Source organism: Dendrobium catenatum, unplaced genomic scaffold, assembly GCF_001605985.2.
Source record: "Dendrobium catenatum unplaced genomic scaffold, ASM160598v2 fragScaff_scaffold_8, whole genome shotgun sequence".
Classification (NCBI taxonomy): domain Eukaryota; kingdom Viridiplantae; phylum Streptophyta; class Magnoliopsida; order Asparagales; family Orchidaceae; genus Dendrobium; species Dendrobium catenatum.
In genome coordinates, this window is record NW_021318470.1 from 329,454 (window position 1) to 343,448 (window position 13,995).

The window sequence follows — 13,995 nt, forward strand, 5'->3', positions numbered from 1 at the left end:
GCCGCCGGCCACCATGGGTTTTCCTCCCATTAATTCCTCAATTAAAGCATTAATGGCCTCTTAATTTGAAATCAAATTTCAAATTAAGTTCCCCCCAATTTCAATCAAAACTGAAATTAAATTCAGATTTTGAAAATTCCTAAATTCAAATCAATAAGCCTTAAATTTCCACATTAATTCTCCTTGGTTCTTGCTTGGCCGAAACCCCCTCATGCCCCACCTCTTGATTTCTTTCTCAAATTAAAACCTCTCCCTATGGAATTAATGCAATAATTAATTCCCTATCCCTCCACGTGAGAATCTGGAATTACAATTATTTCCTTAAGCTAATTCCTTCCTTGGAAGTATTTCCAAAATCTGAGATTTATTTTTTTCTGGCCGAAAAGCTCCAGGCCCCACTTCCGTTAAATCCCCTTTCCAAATCCTGTTTCCCCTTTGGAATTAAATCCCGGTTTTCTCTCTTAGTCCACCGCCTCCCTCCCCTCTCCTATTTACAATAGATAGCTCCCCAATTCAAGGGCCTTGAGTGGGAAATTAATCTCAACTTTCTCTCCACAATTACTGCTAGATTACTTCGTCCAATTTCTCTACAATCTAGTCCATCGAGATCTGAAAATTCCCTTCAAAATTTTATTGGAAATCTGAGACTGTTTTCCCCTCTCCCCCAAATGTCTGTTTGCTGTCCTGCACCAGAGGAAGGCTGAAACTATTGTTCTGAAGCCCCTTTCACAAGATTTCTTACCTTTGGAGATCTCTTAACTGCTGTCCAAGGATTACGGCAGCTCAACCTTGCTGTCCTGTAGACCAGACAGGTCCTCCCTGCTGTCCAAAGACCCCTAAACCAGCAAGGAAGCGGTCCAAGAAGGCTTCCAAACTGCTGTCCAAGAAACCTAAAACCCCAAAGCTGCTGAGAGATCCTCTCCCTAACAAAGCTTGCTTTCCGTTCTACATCAACCAAATAGTAGGGGTGTCAAAAATGGGTTGCGGGTCGAGTTCTGGTCGAACTCAACAGTGATCCGTTATTGTTCGACAAGCCTGAACCCGACCAGCCTCAGGCCCGGGTCAACCAGACACTACCCGCTTCATGCGGTGACACGGGCATATGGCTTGCTGGCGGCGCGCAAGTGCGGCAAGCAAGGTCGCCGGCTAGACCGTGACTCATGAGGGCTGCGTCGGATTGCTGGTGACTGCGGTCTTAGGTCTTAGGACATCGTCAGGCCACTAGCTAGGGCAAGCCTGTTTCGAAACCTTCCCAGCATGCGGTGACTGCAGTCTTAGGTCGCTGCCATAGCGTTGGGCCGCCGGCTAGGCCGAGAGGGCAACGCCGCAAACAAAACGTCTGGCCGCAATGGGCATGCGAGGGCAGCGGCAGACAGGACAACGCTGTTTGCAGGTCAACTTGAGTTGGTTTTAGGTTTTTAGATCAACCTAAACTCGACCCGGTTTTACAAACGGGTTGGAATTCCGAACCCAACCCATTTCTCAAAAGGGTTGACCCTAACCCAAAATTTTTGGGTTGGGTTCGAGTCGGGTTTTCGTGTCGTGTCAAATATTGACACCCCTACCAAATAGTTCAAAAACACAAAGAATGATCATGCGAAATGGAGAGAAGTTCAATATGACTAGCAATATGTTAGAGGCAACATGAATATTAGTTATTAATGAGTTTTGTTTTCACTTGAAAAAGTGTATCTAAAATATATAAAGGGATAGGTGGATTTAATTTGACCGATGACTTATTGGCAATGGGATTTCAGGTAATAATAATTTGGGATGAAGCTTGTTTTTTTTTTTAAATTTTTTTTTTTTATTTTGGGATGAAGCTTACATATATAGGAAGCTCGAATTTTGATTTAATGGGTTTGTTGGCTTTGTGCCAGCCGAATTAATCAGGATCGGGCATACATCCATTAGAAGACCCATAAAAGAGACTTACAACCTCAACGATAAGAAAAGCCCAATTATGAGTCTAACGACATTACCTTGTAGGTAAGGTAGCCCGTGTTAGCTTTGTGCCAGCCGAATTAATTAGGATCTGGCATACATCCATTGGAAGACCCATAAAAGAGACTTACAACCTCAATGATAAGAAAAGCCCAATTATGGTGATGACATTACCTTGTAGGTAAGGTAGCCCGAATATTTTAGTTTGATGGGCTTGTTGGCATCATGTCAACTGTTAGACCGGTCCAGTGGACCGGTCCAGCTGGTCCACACGGGACTGGCCCAGACGTGAACAGGGCGGAGTTTTTCCGCCTATTGGGATGCCGCGCGAGACGCACGTCGTGCGGGAGTCGAATAGGAAGTTTTTTTGAGAATTAAGAGGGAAATTTGAATGTAGGGACTGTTTAGGGATTTCCTTTTGATTTGTATGCATTAAATAGTTTGTTTTCCTAGGTTTTGGGTATCTGGAATTTCGCTGAAATTTGAGACCACTTCGATTTCTTTTTGGGCTCTAGCGGCGTCTAGAGATTGGGAGAGAACGATCCTCCTCTCGAATAGAGGATTAATTGTATCTTGCTATTTTTCCGTTTTCCTTTCATCAAATACAAATCTACTGCTTTCGTAGTTTTGGCGGACTTTTGTGTAGATTTCTCGCTGTTTTTCGAAGATTGATAGGAAATACTTGAGAACTACAAGTGTTTCCTATCAAATTGGTATCAGAGCAAGTCTTGGGACCGTTCGTGGGCTGTTTTGGACGAATTTCAGCAGCTGGTTTTTGGTCGGGAACAGACAAAGTGCTGTTTTTGTAATCCAAATTCGGAATTTTTGGATTTATAAAAGTTCAGATCGAGATGGCGTCCAAGAAAATTGATGCGCTAGAAGAAAGGCTTGAAGGGGAAATGAATCAAATCAAGACAACGGTGGAGGAAAGAATTTCCTCTATGGAAGAACAAGTAGCCGATCTCCGGGACATGATGAAGAAAATATTGAAAATTCAAAACCAAATAACAGCTTCCATGGCAAAAGAAGAGAAAAGAAAAAACACTTCAGAAATTTGTAGGGAGGAAGACGAGGTGGAAATCATGGAGGCAAAAAGAAGAAAACCCTTTATGGAGCCTTTCCAGGGGGAGGATAAAGGAGGTAGGTATGGGAAAAGGCATGGGTATAGAGGGACGGAGCAAAGGGGTGCTGATTGAGAATGTCGGGAGGTACATTATGGTCGCCGTGGTGCTGATTTTGAAGGAAGAAGAGGGGAATTCAAAGGGGGTTTGGGCTATGGCAGGGCAAGAGAAAATCGGAAGACGTGGGGTGGGCCGAGCACTTGGGAGAGGGAATCAATGGAGGAATAAGGGGGAATTGTGGAGAATAGAAGGTGAAGAAGTTGAAGATCCTATCTACGAGGGGGAGGATGCGTATGGGTGAATATATAAGGTGGAGAGGTACTTTGCCGTTAATGGGCTAATGGAGGATGAGAAGCGGATAGTAGTAGGCCTACGTTTGGAGGGGAAGGCACTGTCATGGTACTAATGGAGAGATTAGGGCTGTCAATATTTGACACGACACGAAAACCCGACCCAGACCCGACCCGAAAAATCCGGGTTGGACCCAACTCGTTTGAAAATGGGTTGGGTTCGGGTTCGCAGATTTGACCCGTTTGAAAAAATGGGTCGGGTTTGGGTTGACCCGACGGGTTGCCGGGTCAACCCAAAAATCTCCTTCCCGTGTCGGGTCGGGTCAACCCGGCAACCCGCCGGGTCGGGTTCGGGTTCGAATATTTGACCCGTTTACCTACCTGGGTCGAGTTAGGGTTGACCCGATTGAACCCGGGTCAATCCCGGGTTCGACCTGAACCTGACCCGTTACCCGAAATTGACACCCCTAGGAGAGATCAGAGGAGACCTATCAGGGACTGGAGGGAATTCAAGGACTGTATAATAAAACGTTTACAAACCGATCAGGGAGGAGATTTCTATGAACAATTCTTTGCTTTGGCACAGGAGGGATCAGTAGCAAACAATCGGGAGCAGTTTGAGCACCTAGCCAGTAGGGTGAAGCGATTATCAGATACGATATTGGAGGGGAACTTCATGAAGGGGTTGAAGGCAGATATCCGAGCGGCAGTGAAAGTTCTGATGCCTAGTGACTTGGGCGAGGCCATGAAGTTGGCACAGCTGGTGGAAAATCAGAAGAATCTGGAGAAGGGGGTCAGGAACAGCAGCTCAGGAGGCTCTTACAGGACGACGACCACTCTTCTAGCACCCAAGGGGCCTGCATCAGGCAACATTAATGAGACCACCAGGGAGAAGCCAGTAGGGGGAGGGAGTGGGAAAAATTTCAAGAGGCTGACAGAGAAGGAGATGTAGGAGAAGTGGACAAAGGGGTTGTGTTTCAGGTGCGAGGAGAAATATACGCCAGGACATCGGTTCAAGGACCGAACTCTTCAGGTTCTCACCGTCTGTGATGATGAGAAAACTGAGGGAGGTGGGGGGAGTTAGAGGAAGAGAGGGAGGAGAAGTTGCATTTGGATCTGGCCGAGGTTTCCCTGAATTCAGTAGTAGGGTTCACCTCGAATCATACGATAAAGGTGAAGGGGGAGATAGCAAGCATGGAGGTGGTTGTTTTGATTGACAGTGAGGCTACCCATAATTTCATTTCCACTCAAGTTGTCAATCAACAAAGAGTGAAATTGGTGGACACCGGTTGTTATGAGGTGATGATTGGTACAGGGAAGGTAGAGAAAGGCCAGGGGATCTGTAAATGAGTGGTGTTCACCATCCAGGGGATTCAGATAAGGGAGGATTTTCTCCCACTAGAGTTAGGAAGTACTGATGTCATCCTGGGAATAAAATGATTGCAAACCTTGGGGAAAACCAAGGACAATTGGGCAGCACTCAATATGGAATTAATAGTGGATGGGAGAAAGGTGGTTATAAGGGTAAATGCAGGGATATCCAAATCCATGATATCACTTAAGACCATGGTTAGGAGCCTACAAGAAGTGCGGGAAGCTTATCGGGTGGGACTACATAAGCTGACTGTGATCAGGATGGAGGAGAGAGGGGATGTTTCTCTTTCAGGGCAACCCCTACTTCAGCAATTTGATAAGGATTTTCTACCACCTCAAGGATGGCCACCTCCACCAGGACACGAGCATATCTCCACCTTGAGGACAAGGTGGATCTTTGGGAGGAGAGTATTGTTAGACCGGTCCAGTGGACCAGTCCAGCCGGTCCATGCGGGACCGGCCCAGACGCGAACAGGGCGGAGTTTTTCCGCATGCTGGGATGCCATGCGAGAAGCTCTTTTTAAAATGTGCAAATTGCCTTCAAGAATTCTTTGCTCCAGAAACATCTTATGAATATGCCTTCAATATATTAAAACTATTATCAATGTGCTAGAAAATAATTGTGCTCACATATTATTCACATATATTTCGCATGTTTTCATATTTTACACGGCAACATAACTGTGCTAACTAGATAAATGCTCAACATTGGCCTAATACTAGGTCAATGATAGAAAAATAATGGTTATTGCCAAGCTCTTCATGTATTTAAACTTTCATGTATGTGATAGCAAGACAATATGATATTTTTAGTTATTTGTAAGGTTATGTGTTGTATATAGATGGTTATGTGCAGTACATATGTGGAGTAATGTCAAGAAGCCAAGCTAGATGAGCAAAATCAAGCAAATTAAGGTGGTCAACTCCAACATAGGAGCTTGACTTGCGAAAGAGCAAAAATGATTAAAGACTCATTTTATTAGTTCAAGGAAGTCAAGGGGAGCAAAGGAGGGTCAACAAATCATCAATGCCAATAAACAACTGCTTCATTCCACTACCCTTGAAACAAGGAGCCAACTACACTCTCCAAGCAACCACCTCCAACCACCCTTGAAACATGGAATCAATCCCCTCCTTTTGTGGAAATTTGACTTTCAAAAGTAAAATTATGTATAAAATTATTCTTAAAGAATGTAATTGATAAAAGAAGACTTTTTATGCTGGTTTGAATAAAATTTGAAAGTTCTTGGTGAAACAATTCCTTTCTCTTTGGCTTGGTGTGAGGATTTTTTTTGCAAGTTTCTTTCTATAGGTTTGGAACAAAATCATATATCCCCTCTAATATTTCGTGGCTGAAGCTTACCTTCTTCCTTGAAAAAAAAGGAAGATATGCCAAGTCATTAAAAATCGAGCAATCTTGAGCAAGAGCGACCCAGACTTAATTTCCAGGTCATTCTCCACTTAAAAATCCTTCAAAAAATCAAGTTAACTCCAAAACAAACCCAGACACATTCCTTAAGATTTTCCATGAGTTTTTATAAGCATTAGCTTTTCCATGTAGAAATCATCCCACCCAAATGGCCATCAAGAAGCTCTTAGCTAAGTAAGATTTCCCTTACTTGGCCGATCCTAACCAACCATAGACATATCCTCATTCTCCCTACTTCAACGCTAAGGTTCCTAAGTGATAGTAGAGAAATAGTACAACAACTATAAGTCCTTCAAAATAATTTAATTCCATTGATCCATCACTATAATCCATCAAATTTAATAATTCTGAATATGATGATGACTGATTTTTTTTTTAATTTACACAAAAAAATAATAATTTATATGCATTATATTTTAAGTTCTTTGATGAGAGTCATAGGCAAAAAAATTCAATTAGAGTGTTAACTTTTATTTATGAGTTCAAAATGACGACAACACCCAGCCCACCCAAGATTAGAGGCCATGGGTATTTAAACAATGTTGAAGTTGTGACTGTCTTACCTGACATTATAAAATGGTAATGAAGTTATTGATTGGCTTGGTTAGGCATGATCATTGAAGGCAAGCATTTTGCTCTGTAAAACTAAATTGAGGATCAACGAAGGGAGACACAATTAAACGCAAAGGTCTTTAAACTTCAATCAGATCGAAGAGCAACTAAACGCAAAGGTCTTTAAACTTCAATCAGATCGAAGAGCAACGATGAAAAAGTCTTTAGGCTTCGGTTTGATCAAACATCAACAAGCATGCAACAGAGAGAAGGAGAATGTGGTCAGTCATTCACCAATGGGTGTGCAAAAGAATGGGTGATGAAGAGCAATTCCATTGCTGCTACTATTGACAGTCTAAAAGGTATTCAATCCACTAATTAAGGAACTATAATTAAGAAAATTTTGATTACAAAGCTTGACTTATTTTTTAATTTAATTAACCCTAATTTTAGATAAACAAATTGCCTCATAAAAAATGTTGTGTGCCACTATAACAAGATAAATTCATTGCGCCCTTTCGATCATAATCCTAGCACTAAATTAGAGCGTTAGTGTCATATGTACTCTGCATTATCCTCAAACAATTGAAATTAGAATTTAATATAAATAGAATTCAATTCCTCTACTAAGTTTATTAAACCTGTGCATATTTATGCCACCTATGGTATTGTAACTTATTTGACTAGGGCACTTGGCCCTTGGGCTAATGAGCTAAGAGCTAGTTCGGCCTTTGGGTTTGTTAGATTGGCAAAGAGATGATTCTTTATACTTGTTGAACCATCATAACGCATGCCAACTAGGCTACTAGAGCTTATTGAATTGACATGACAACTCGACCCTAGGCTTATGAACTAGGGTGCTAGTATAACCTTTAGGCTGATCGAACAAGCAAAGGGGACAATTCAGGTCTTGGACATATTATATTGCTATATATTATGTTGACTTGGCTACTGAACCATATTAATTTAATGTAATAGCTCAGTACCAATGCTTTTGAACTGGCCGTGCCAGATTGACTTTTAAGTTTATTGAAAGAATGATGAACTAATTCGATCATTGAATTATTGAACAATCAAATGTGCAATCAAATTCAACAATTAGAGCTTATTGAATGGACATAATAGCTCAACCCTTATGAGTGTGAGCTTAGGATGTTGGTTTAAAAGACTTATTGAACAAGAAGAATGATACTTCGGTCGTTCGGCATATAAATAATTCACTAAGAAAATATAGGCCCTATGATAGCATAAGGAGATGAATTACCATAGAAATTATAACAATTACACTTCACCGCCTGAAAGGAATTAATGTCTAAAACATCACACGAGGTTAAACATAAGCAAGATGTTTATTATTAATCAAAAATAATATGTTACAAACTTAAATATCATATATTTATAATTACCAAACTCCAAAAGTCACTTATCAAAGAGGATCTATTAGCTCAAGCATCTACATAAGGCACGAAACAAAAAAACACAACTCTCAAAAATCCATAATAGTAAACTCACATATATATAAACTCGGTGTAGGAATTAGCAAAAGAGGCGCTTCATCAAAGCTCCACAAATTAAAATCTAGGGGATGTGTATGGATAAAGGAAACAAAACCACCACTAAACAATTGTTGCCGCCAAATATATATGATCAACCCTACTATAGTAATTCATTGCAATAACTAATGAACATAAGTATAAAGTTGAGAATCTAGCGCAAGAACCCGCTATACGAATTAACCTTGCAATAACAACAATTACAATCATTCATCATTCCCCCTCACTACCCCCACCCCAACCCCTCCCTCCCTCCTATCCCCCACATACATTTGTCTCTCACTAGATGTCCACATTTTCTCTTTCAAATGCAAATTGGGCAAATTCACCTCTCAATTTCTTCCTTCTTTTATATTGCCTTTCCTTCAATTTTCTCCAAACCAATGTGTATACCTTTTAAAAACAATTAAGAACATAAAAGGTTCCTCTAGAGTCTCAAATAAAAAGGAAAAAACAAACATATCAAAAAATAATATACAAAATAAACATTGATAAATATAATAAAAGGCCATACTATATTTTAAACTCACATGACCCTTGGAGGCGAAACAGACAACTCAAATCCTTCACGCCTCATGTTTTCAATTAAAATACCTATGCATTTACAACAATCGTAAGCACAAGAAATATCAAATATGTCACTAGGATAATTTAATTTAATAAGTACTTTAAAAAATACGTGCAATGAATGACTAATGATATATTATATAATAAATGAAATATATACAAAAATTGAAAAAAAAAAGTAAAACATACCTAATTGTAGCTCCCCTCTCCCTTGAACTTCAAAGGACTCAGATGCACCCGGAATAACATTTATAGCAAGATTTGTTTCAGCTTCAGCCACCAAGCGGTCACCTATTTTTCCTCCAGTTAACTGAAATTTAAGATTTATAGTAAATATAATAAGGTTCACCACTCCAAAATGAAAGAAAACAATGATTTCTAATCAAAATCATAAATGATCACCAATCAAAGTCGGTGAAAAGAGAGGTAAAGGAAATTGAATGCTAAATAAAATAAAAAATACCATAGGTTTTAAAAATTTTTGGATAATGTTGTAATGAATAGAAACTATGTAGAATATTATAGCAAGGAAACTTGTTTGATTGATGAAAACAATACAATTATGTGAAATGTACTTTTGGATAAGAAACAATTTAATTGCTTGTGATAATATAACTAACTCAAAAGTAATTTTAAATGAGAAACAATTTATTCATAATAAAAGGTGTAAATATTAAGAAACAAGAATTTATGTGCTTTATAAAAGGATTTGGAAAAACTCATGAGTTGATCCAAAATTCCAAACAAACCCAAGTTGACCAATTTAATTTATTCATAAAATTTTGTAACCTAGATGCAATTCTTAAAGTCTATAAAACCATAGGCTCATGTTAGTTCTTATCTTGGCCCTTAGTTACTTGAGTGACCCAATTGATCTAACTTACTAATGAATACAATTGAGTCCTTTTTAGGATTGAATTTGTTTTAAATATTTGGCCTAATCCTTCTTACCTTATTTTTATAAATAGGGATCCATGATGTGTAATTGAATTGACAAATGAAACATAACTATTTGTGAGGCATATAGTTTCTCCTAAGATCCAAATTGTATACATGGAGCGCTCTAAATTATGTAAACAGAGTTCTTTCTTTTTCCCTCTCCATCACCCTCCATCAACAAAACCTTCCCTAGCACTAAAGTGATTTCTTTATATGTAGCACATGTCACTGGAGGTATTGAGAACTTGATGATGCTGTTGCTAGCAAACCAAGTGTAGAAGGTAGGCTAGATTAGAGACCACCAAGCATAATAAGGCTATGCCATGAAGACGACTTCAAGAAAGAGCAAGGGGCAGGATATCCATATTGGTGAGGGAAAATTATGGATTGCCTTATCATTTAAGAGATATCGAGCAAGTATTAACTTCAAGGGTGGAAGATCCTAAATGGATGTAATAGATAATCTATTTTGACAATGCATGTCTGAAAGGTGGAGATTTTATTTTGTAGTACTTTGTTGCAAATTTGGTAAAATATTTTTTATGTTTTGATTTCAATCATCACTGGAATATGCCATGGATCTCCCTTACCCAGACCAACCTCTACCCATGCATGAAAAGATTTCCCCTGATTCTTCCCCTTATAGCTCACTTGCTTTTTTTTGTTCATAGATCAGTGCTGGTTTTGTTAACACTCAAATTCAAAGACTAATGTGGGCCAACAAAGTCAAAGGCTGAACCAAATCATAATGTTTCAATACTAGTCTATCCTCTGTTTCTACAAATTTTAGGGGCCAAATTGGGGTCTGTTAAGTTCTAATTTGGGCTGAAATCAATCCAAATAGAATCAAGAGGCACCCCTGGTACTTTCACAACTCTTTATCCTTAGTATCATACATTTTTCCATTAGTTCAAATCATGAGACCTAGATTAAAATGTTTTGACATCAGCTAAATCAATGATTAAGATCATTTTAGATGATAGATCACCATGATTTAGAAGAAAATGCTAATGGTCAAAAAGACATGTTGTAGCCTATTAAGGCATATTAAGCTCAGGATTTCAAGATCGCAACATAACTTTCATCGAGCAAATATAAATGGGGGTTTATAACTCCATTATGATTTTTTTCATGAAAGAGAGTCATGGAAAAATCTTCATGGGAAAAGATATGAAGTTGAAATATCTGTCATAGGAATTAGCCTAAAGTACTATAGCCATCAGAGATTTATCTTAAATATTCGCGGCAATGCAAAATGAGATATACACTCAACTGAAGTTACGTAAGTGATCCCAAGGTGCATGTAAACCCATTGCATTAAAAACCCCTCAATTTATAGAACCTCTAAAGCATAAGACTTCCAAGGAACTTACATTTAAGTCATCAAGTTGTACCTACTAATCAAGTACCCTTTAAGGCCTATATAATTACATGGACCTGTTAGTAAGTCTAGGCCATCCTAATAAAATAAAGATAATTCAATTAATGCGATGTATCTCCAGCAATAAAAAAATTGCTTATAATATCCTCCCACAGCTTAGCTTCCATAAGAGTCTTCGCCTTTACACAACACCAGATAAAGGAAGCCTTGTAGTGACAAAAGAAAAGCAACAACTATAAGCTAGGAAGTATTTAGTCTAAGAGAAAGCAACCAATGAGTGCGTAACACTTGCGTATTTAGTCTAAGAGAAAGCAACCAATGAGTGCATAACACTTGCATCCCTCAACTTAATTGATATTAACAATAAGGATTGACAAAAATGAGGTACTTCAAATCTAAAATGAATCATGTCTCTTTAAGAAGAGATCTGTTAATTTATTGCCTCAATGAAAGAATCTTTTACCTTCTTTTAAGGTACACTGCTGCTTCCAGCTGGTACTAGCGAGGTAGATTACAAACGTTATTAAGTTACATTTCAAAAGGTCCACCAAAATAATTCAAAGTTTATCTTTGATATGATCATTTTTACATGTAAAATAAAACCAACATGAGGACAACTTCATTACCAAAACCCTACAAATTTGACCATTAAATCTGTATTACTATGGAATTTCAAAAGAATTCCATCTAGCATAACCATCTGTAAGAAAAGCACGCATATCATGTCAGGAACGATCTGTTTGGCACATTTCAATTTTTTAGCACTTCTCATCTTCGAAATTTTATGTCCCACTTATGCGCTTTCCTATGGATGTAAGTGCCAACATAACTATTCAAGCTGGTATAAAGCCAACAAACCAATCAAAGTTAGCTTAATTCATGAGCCTTCCTGTTAATATATGCTCCAACTTAAGTAATATGATCGATATAAAGCCAACAAGCTCATTAAATCAAAATCTCACACAGACCTTCCCTTGAACGTAAGACCCAAATCTCAGCCAAGATCATAATATCAATATTATATGGCCACCAAATTACAACTTGGACCAACAACCATGCTAACCCGCCCATCAACTGAATAGTAAAGAGCAATTCAAGGTCAAATCCCCTGCTACCAAGCCTACTAACCAAACTCGTATGTCTTTGGCAAAATTCTTCAAGTCAAACAATAACTCATGGATAACCATTCTACTTGTCATGCCTCTGAGCCATTGTCAATCATGTCTAACACTTCCAAACTACAAGCAACCACATGGCATGATTCTAAACCATTTAGTCAAAGTAGAATGGCAAACCCTTCGTTAATAAACAAGTTGGCATAAGTATTAAAAGCATGTCTTTGATACACTTTTATTATGTTATTAAAAGCATGTCTTTGATACACTTTCATTCTGTTATGCTAAGAACACCTGAGACTCAACCCATGAATGCAAATAGGCTCCTTGGATGATAAGGTTCATAGCCTTCTAACGTTGACAATTAGGCCAACTAGTAGACACGGTCTAATGAAATTATAAAATCCTTATAGGGTTTATCTCCATCAGTCAAAACATTCCCCGCTAACTAAATTGAGCCTAAAATTAAGCCTAAGTGACCCTACCGGATAGTGCTCTACCACAAACATAAGGGGTAACTAACTATGAGGGCTTGACACTAAAAATTATGATCCCATATCTAAATAAAAAAAATTATAAAAATTTTTTGACTCTTAACTAGATACAATGGAGAAAAAGGATTAATGTAGCCGACCCCACGTAGTGTGATCAAAGATTGATGTTGTTGTTGTTGTTATTGTTGCATCTCAATAAAAAATTTACCAACATCAAGGAAAATATGATTAACCACAATCAATCTAGCTCAAGAAAAACTACTCCCAAGCTCTCATACATTGATAAGGCTAGAAGGGTTGCTTTTCTAGAGTGAAAAGGAGGCCCAACAAAAGGCCTAACACTTGAGAACCTAAGTCATAAAATTTGAAATCCTTAATGAAGGCAAGTAAATGGGAATGCGTTAAAAGGTCCGCCTTAATGGGCTCAAGGACAACCCATCACATATGAGCCCATTTCTGCTTTTTGTGTCAACAAACCAAAATTTAAAAAGGCAAAATCAACAATTGATATGTTTTTCCAAAACAAGGTGAGGCATAAGCCTCGAAACTAAAAAATAAAATTTTAAAAATATATATAAATAGCTCATAAAAATGACAAATAAAATAGAATAAACCATCAATATAATGACTTTTTTTTAAAGTAAATGTTATTATAACACAAAAGTTTAGAATTATATTCAAATTAAACACTCACTTAAAACTTAAATAAGCCCCAAGGATTAAGACACAAAGTAGCCTCATCCTCACTTTGACATTCTTCAGAAAAACCCTCATAATCTATGTCAAAATCTTCTTCAACTATAATATTTTTTTCTCATCCCTTATACCAGTTAATATTGCATTAAATATAAGCTAAAATAAAATAACAAATTCATAACACAAAAAAACAATCCATTATACTTAAGATTACCCTTTTTTTTACTACTTTTATATGATTATGAAATAGAAATTGTTCCTAATTTAATAGAACTTTTAATGTCAGCATTAATTTCTTCATTCTCCTCATCATTATAAGTCTGACCTGCAACTTCAACTTTAAGACCATTATTTTTTGTTGTTACTCATTCATCATCAGATTGTAAATTATTAATTAAATACAATTCATCATCACTAGTTCTTTGCTTTTGTAATTTAAAGTGCATATTCTTCGATTATTTGTTAAGCATAACATAAACTAACTTATTCATACCTTCTATAGTCAATCGATTCCTCCTCGTTGTATAACCTTAGTTGAAG

The 13,995-nt window shown here is 37.9% G+C and overlaps 1 protein-coding gene across 1 annotated transcript in view; it reads right to left on the reverse strand.

The window, feature by feature from the left end:
• The window catches only part of LOC110091937 (GTP-binding protein TypA/BipA homolog), a 41,754-nt gene that overhangs the window by 10,090 nt on the left and 17,669 nt on the right, over positions 1 to 13,995 (reverse strand). Inside the window, exons 9-10 of the mRNA XM_020816248.2 lie at positions 9,020 to 9,140; positions 8,794 to 8,857 (exon numbers count right to left, since the gene is read on the reverse strand). Of these exons, the coding sequence (XP_020671907.1) occupies positions 8,794 to 8,857; positions 9,020 to 9,140 (185 nt within the window). The remainder of the gene's footprint in view (positions 1 to 8,793; positions 8,858 to 9,019; positions 9,141 to 13,995) is intronic.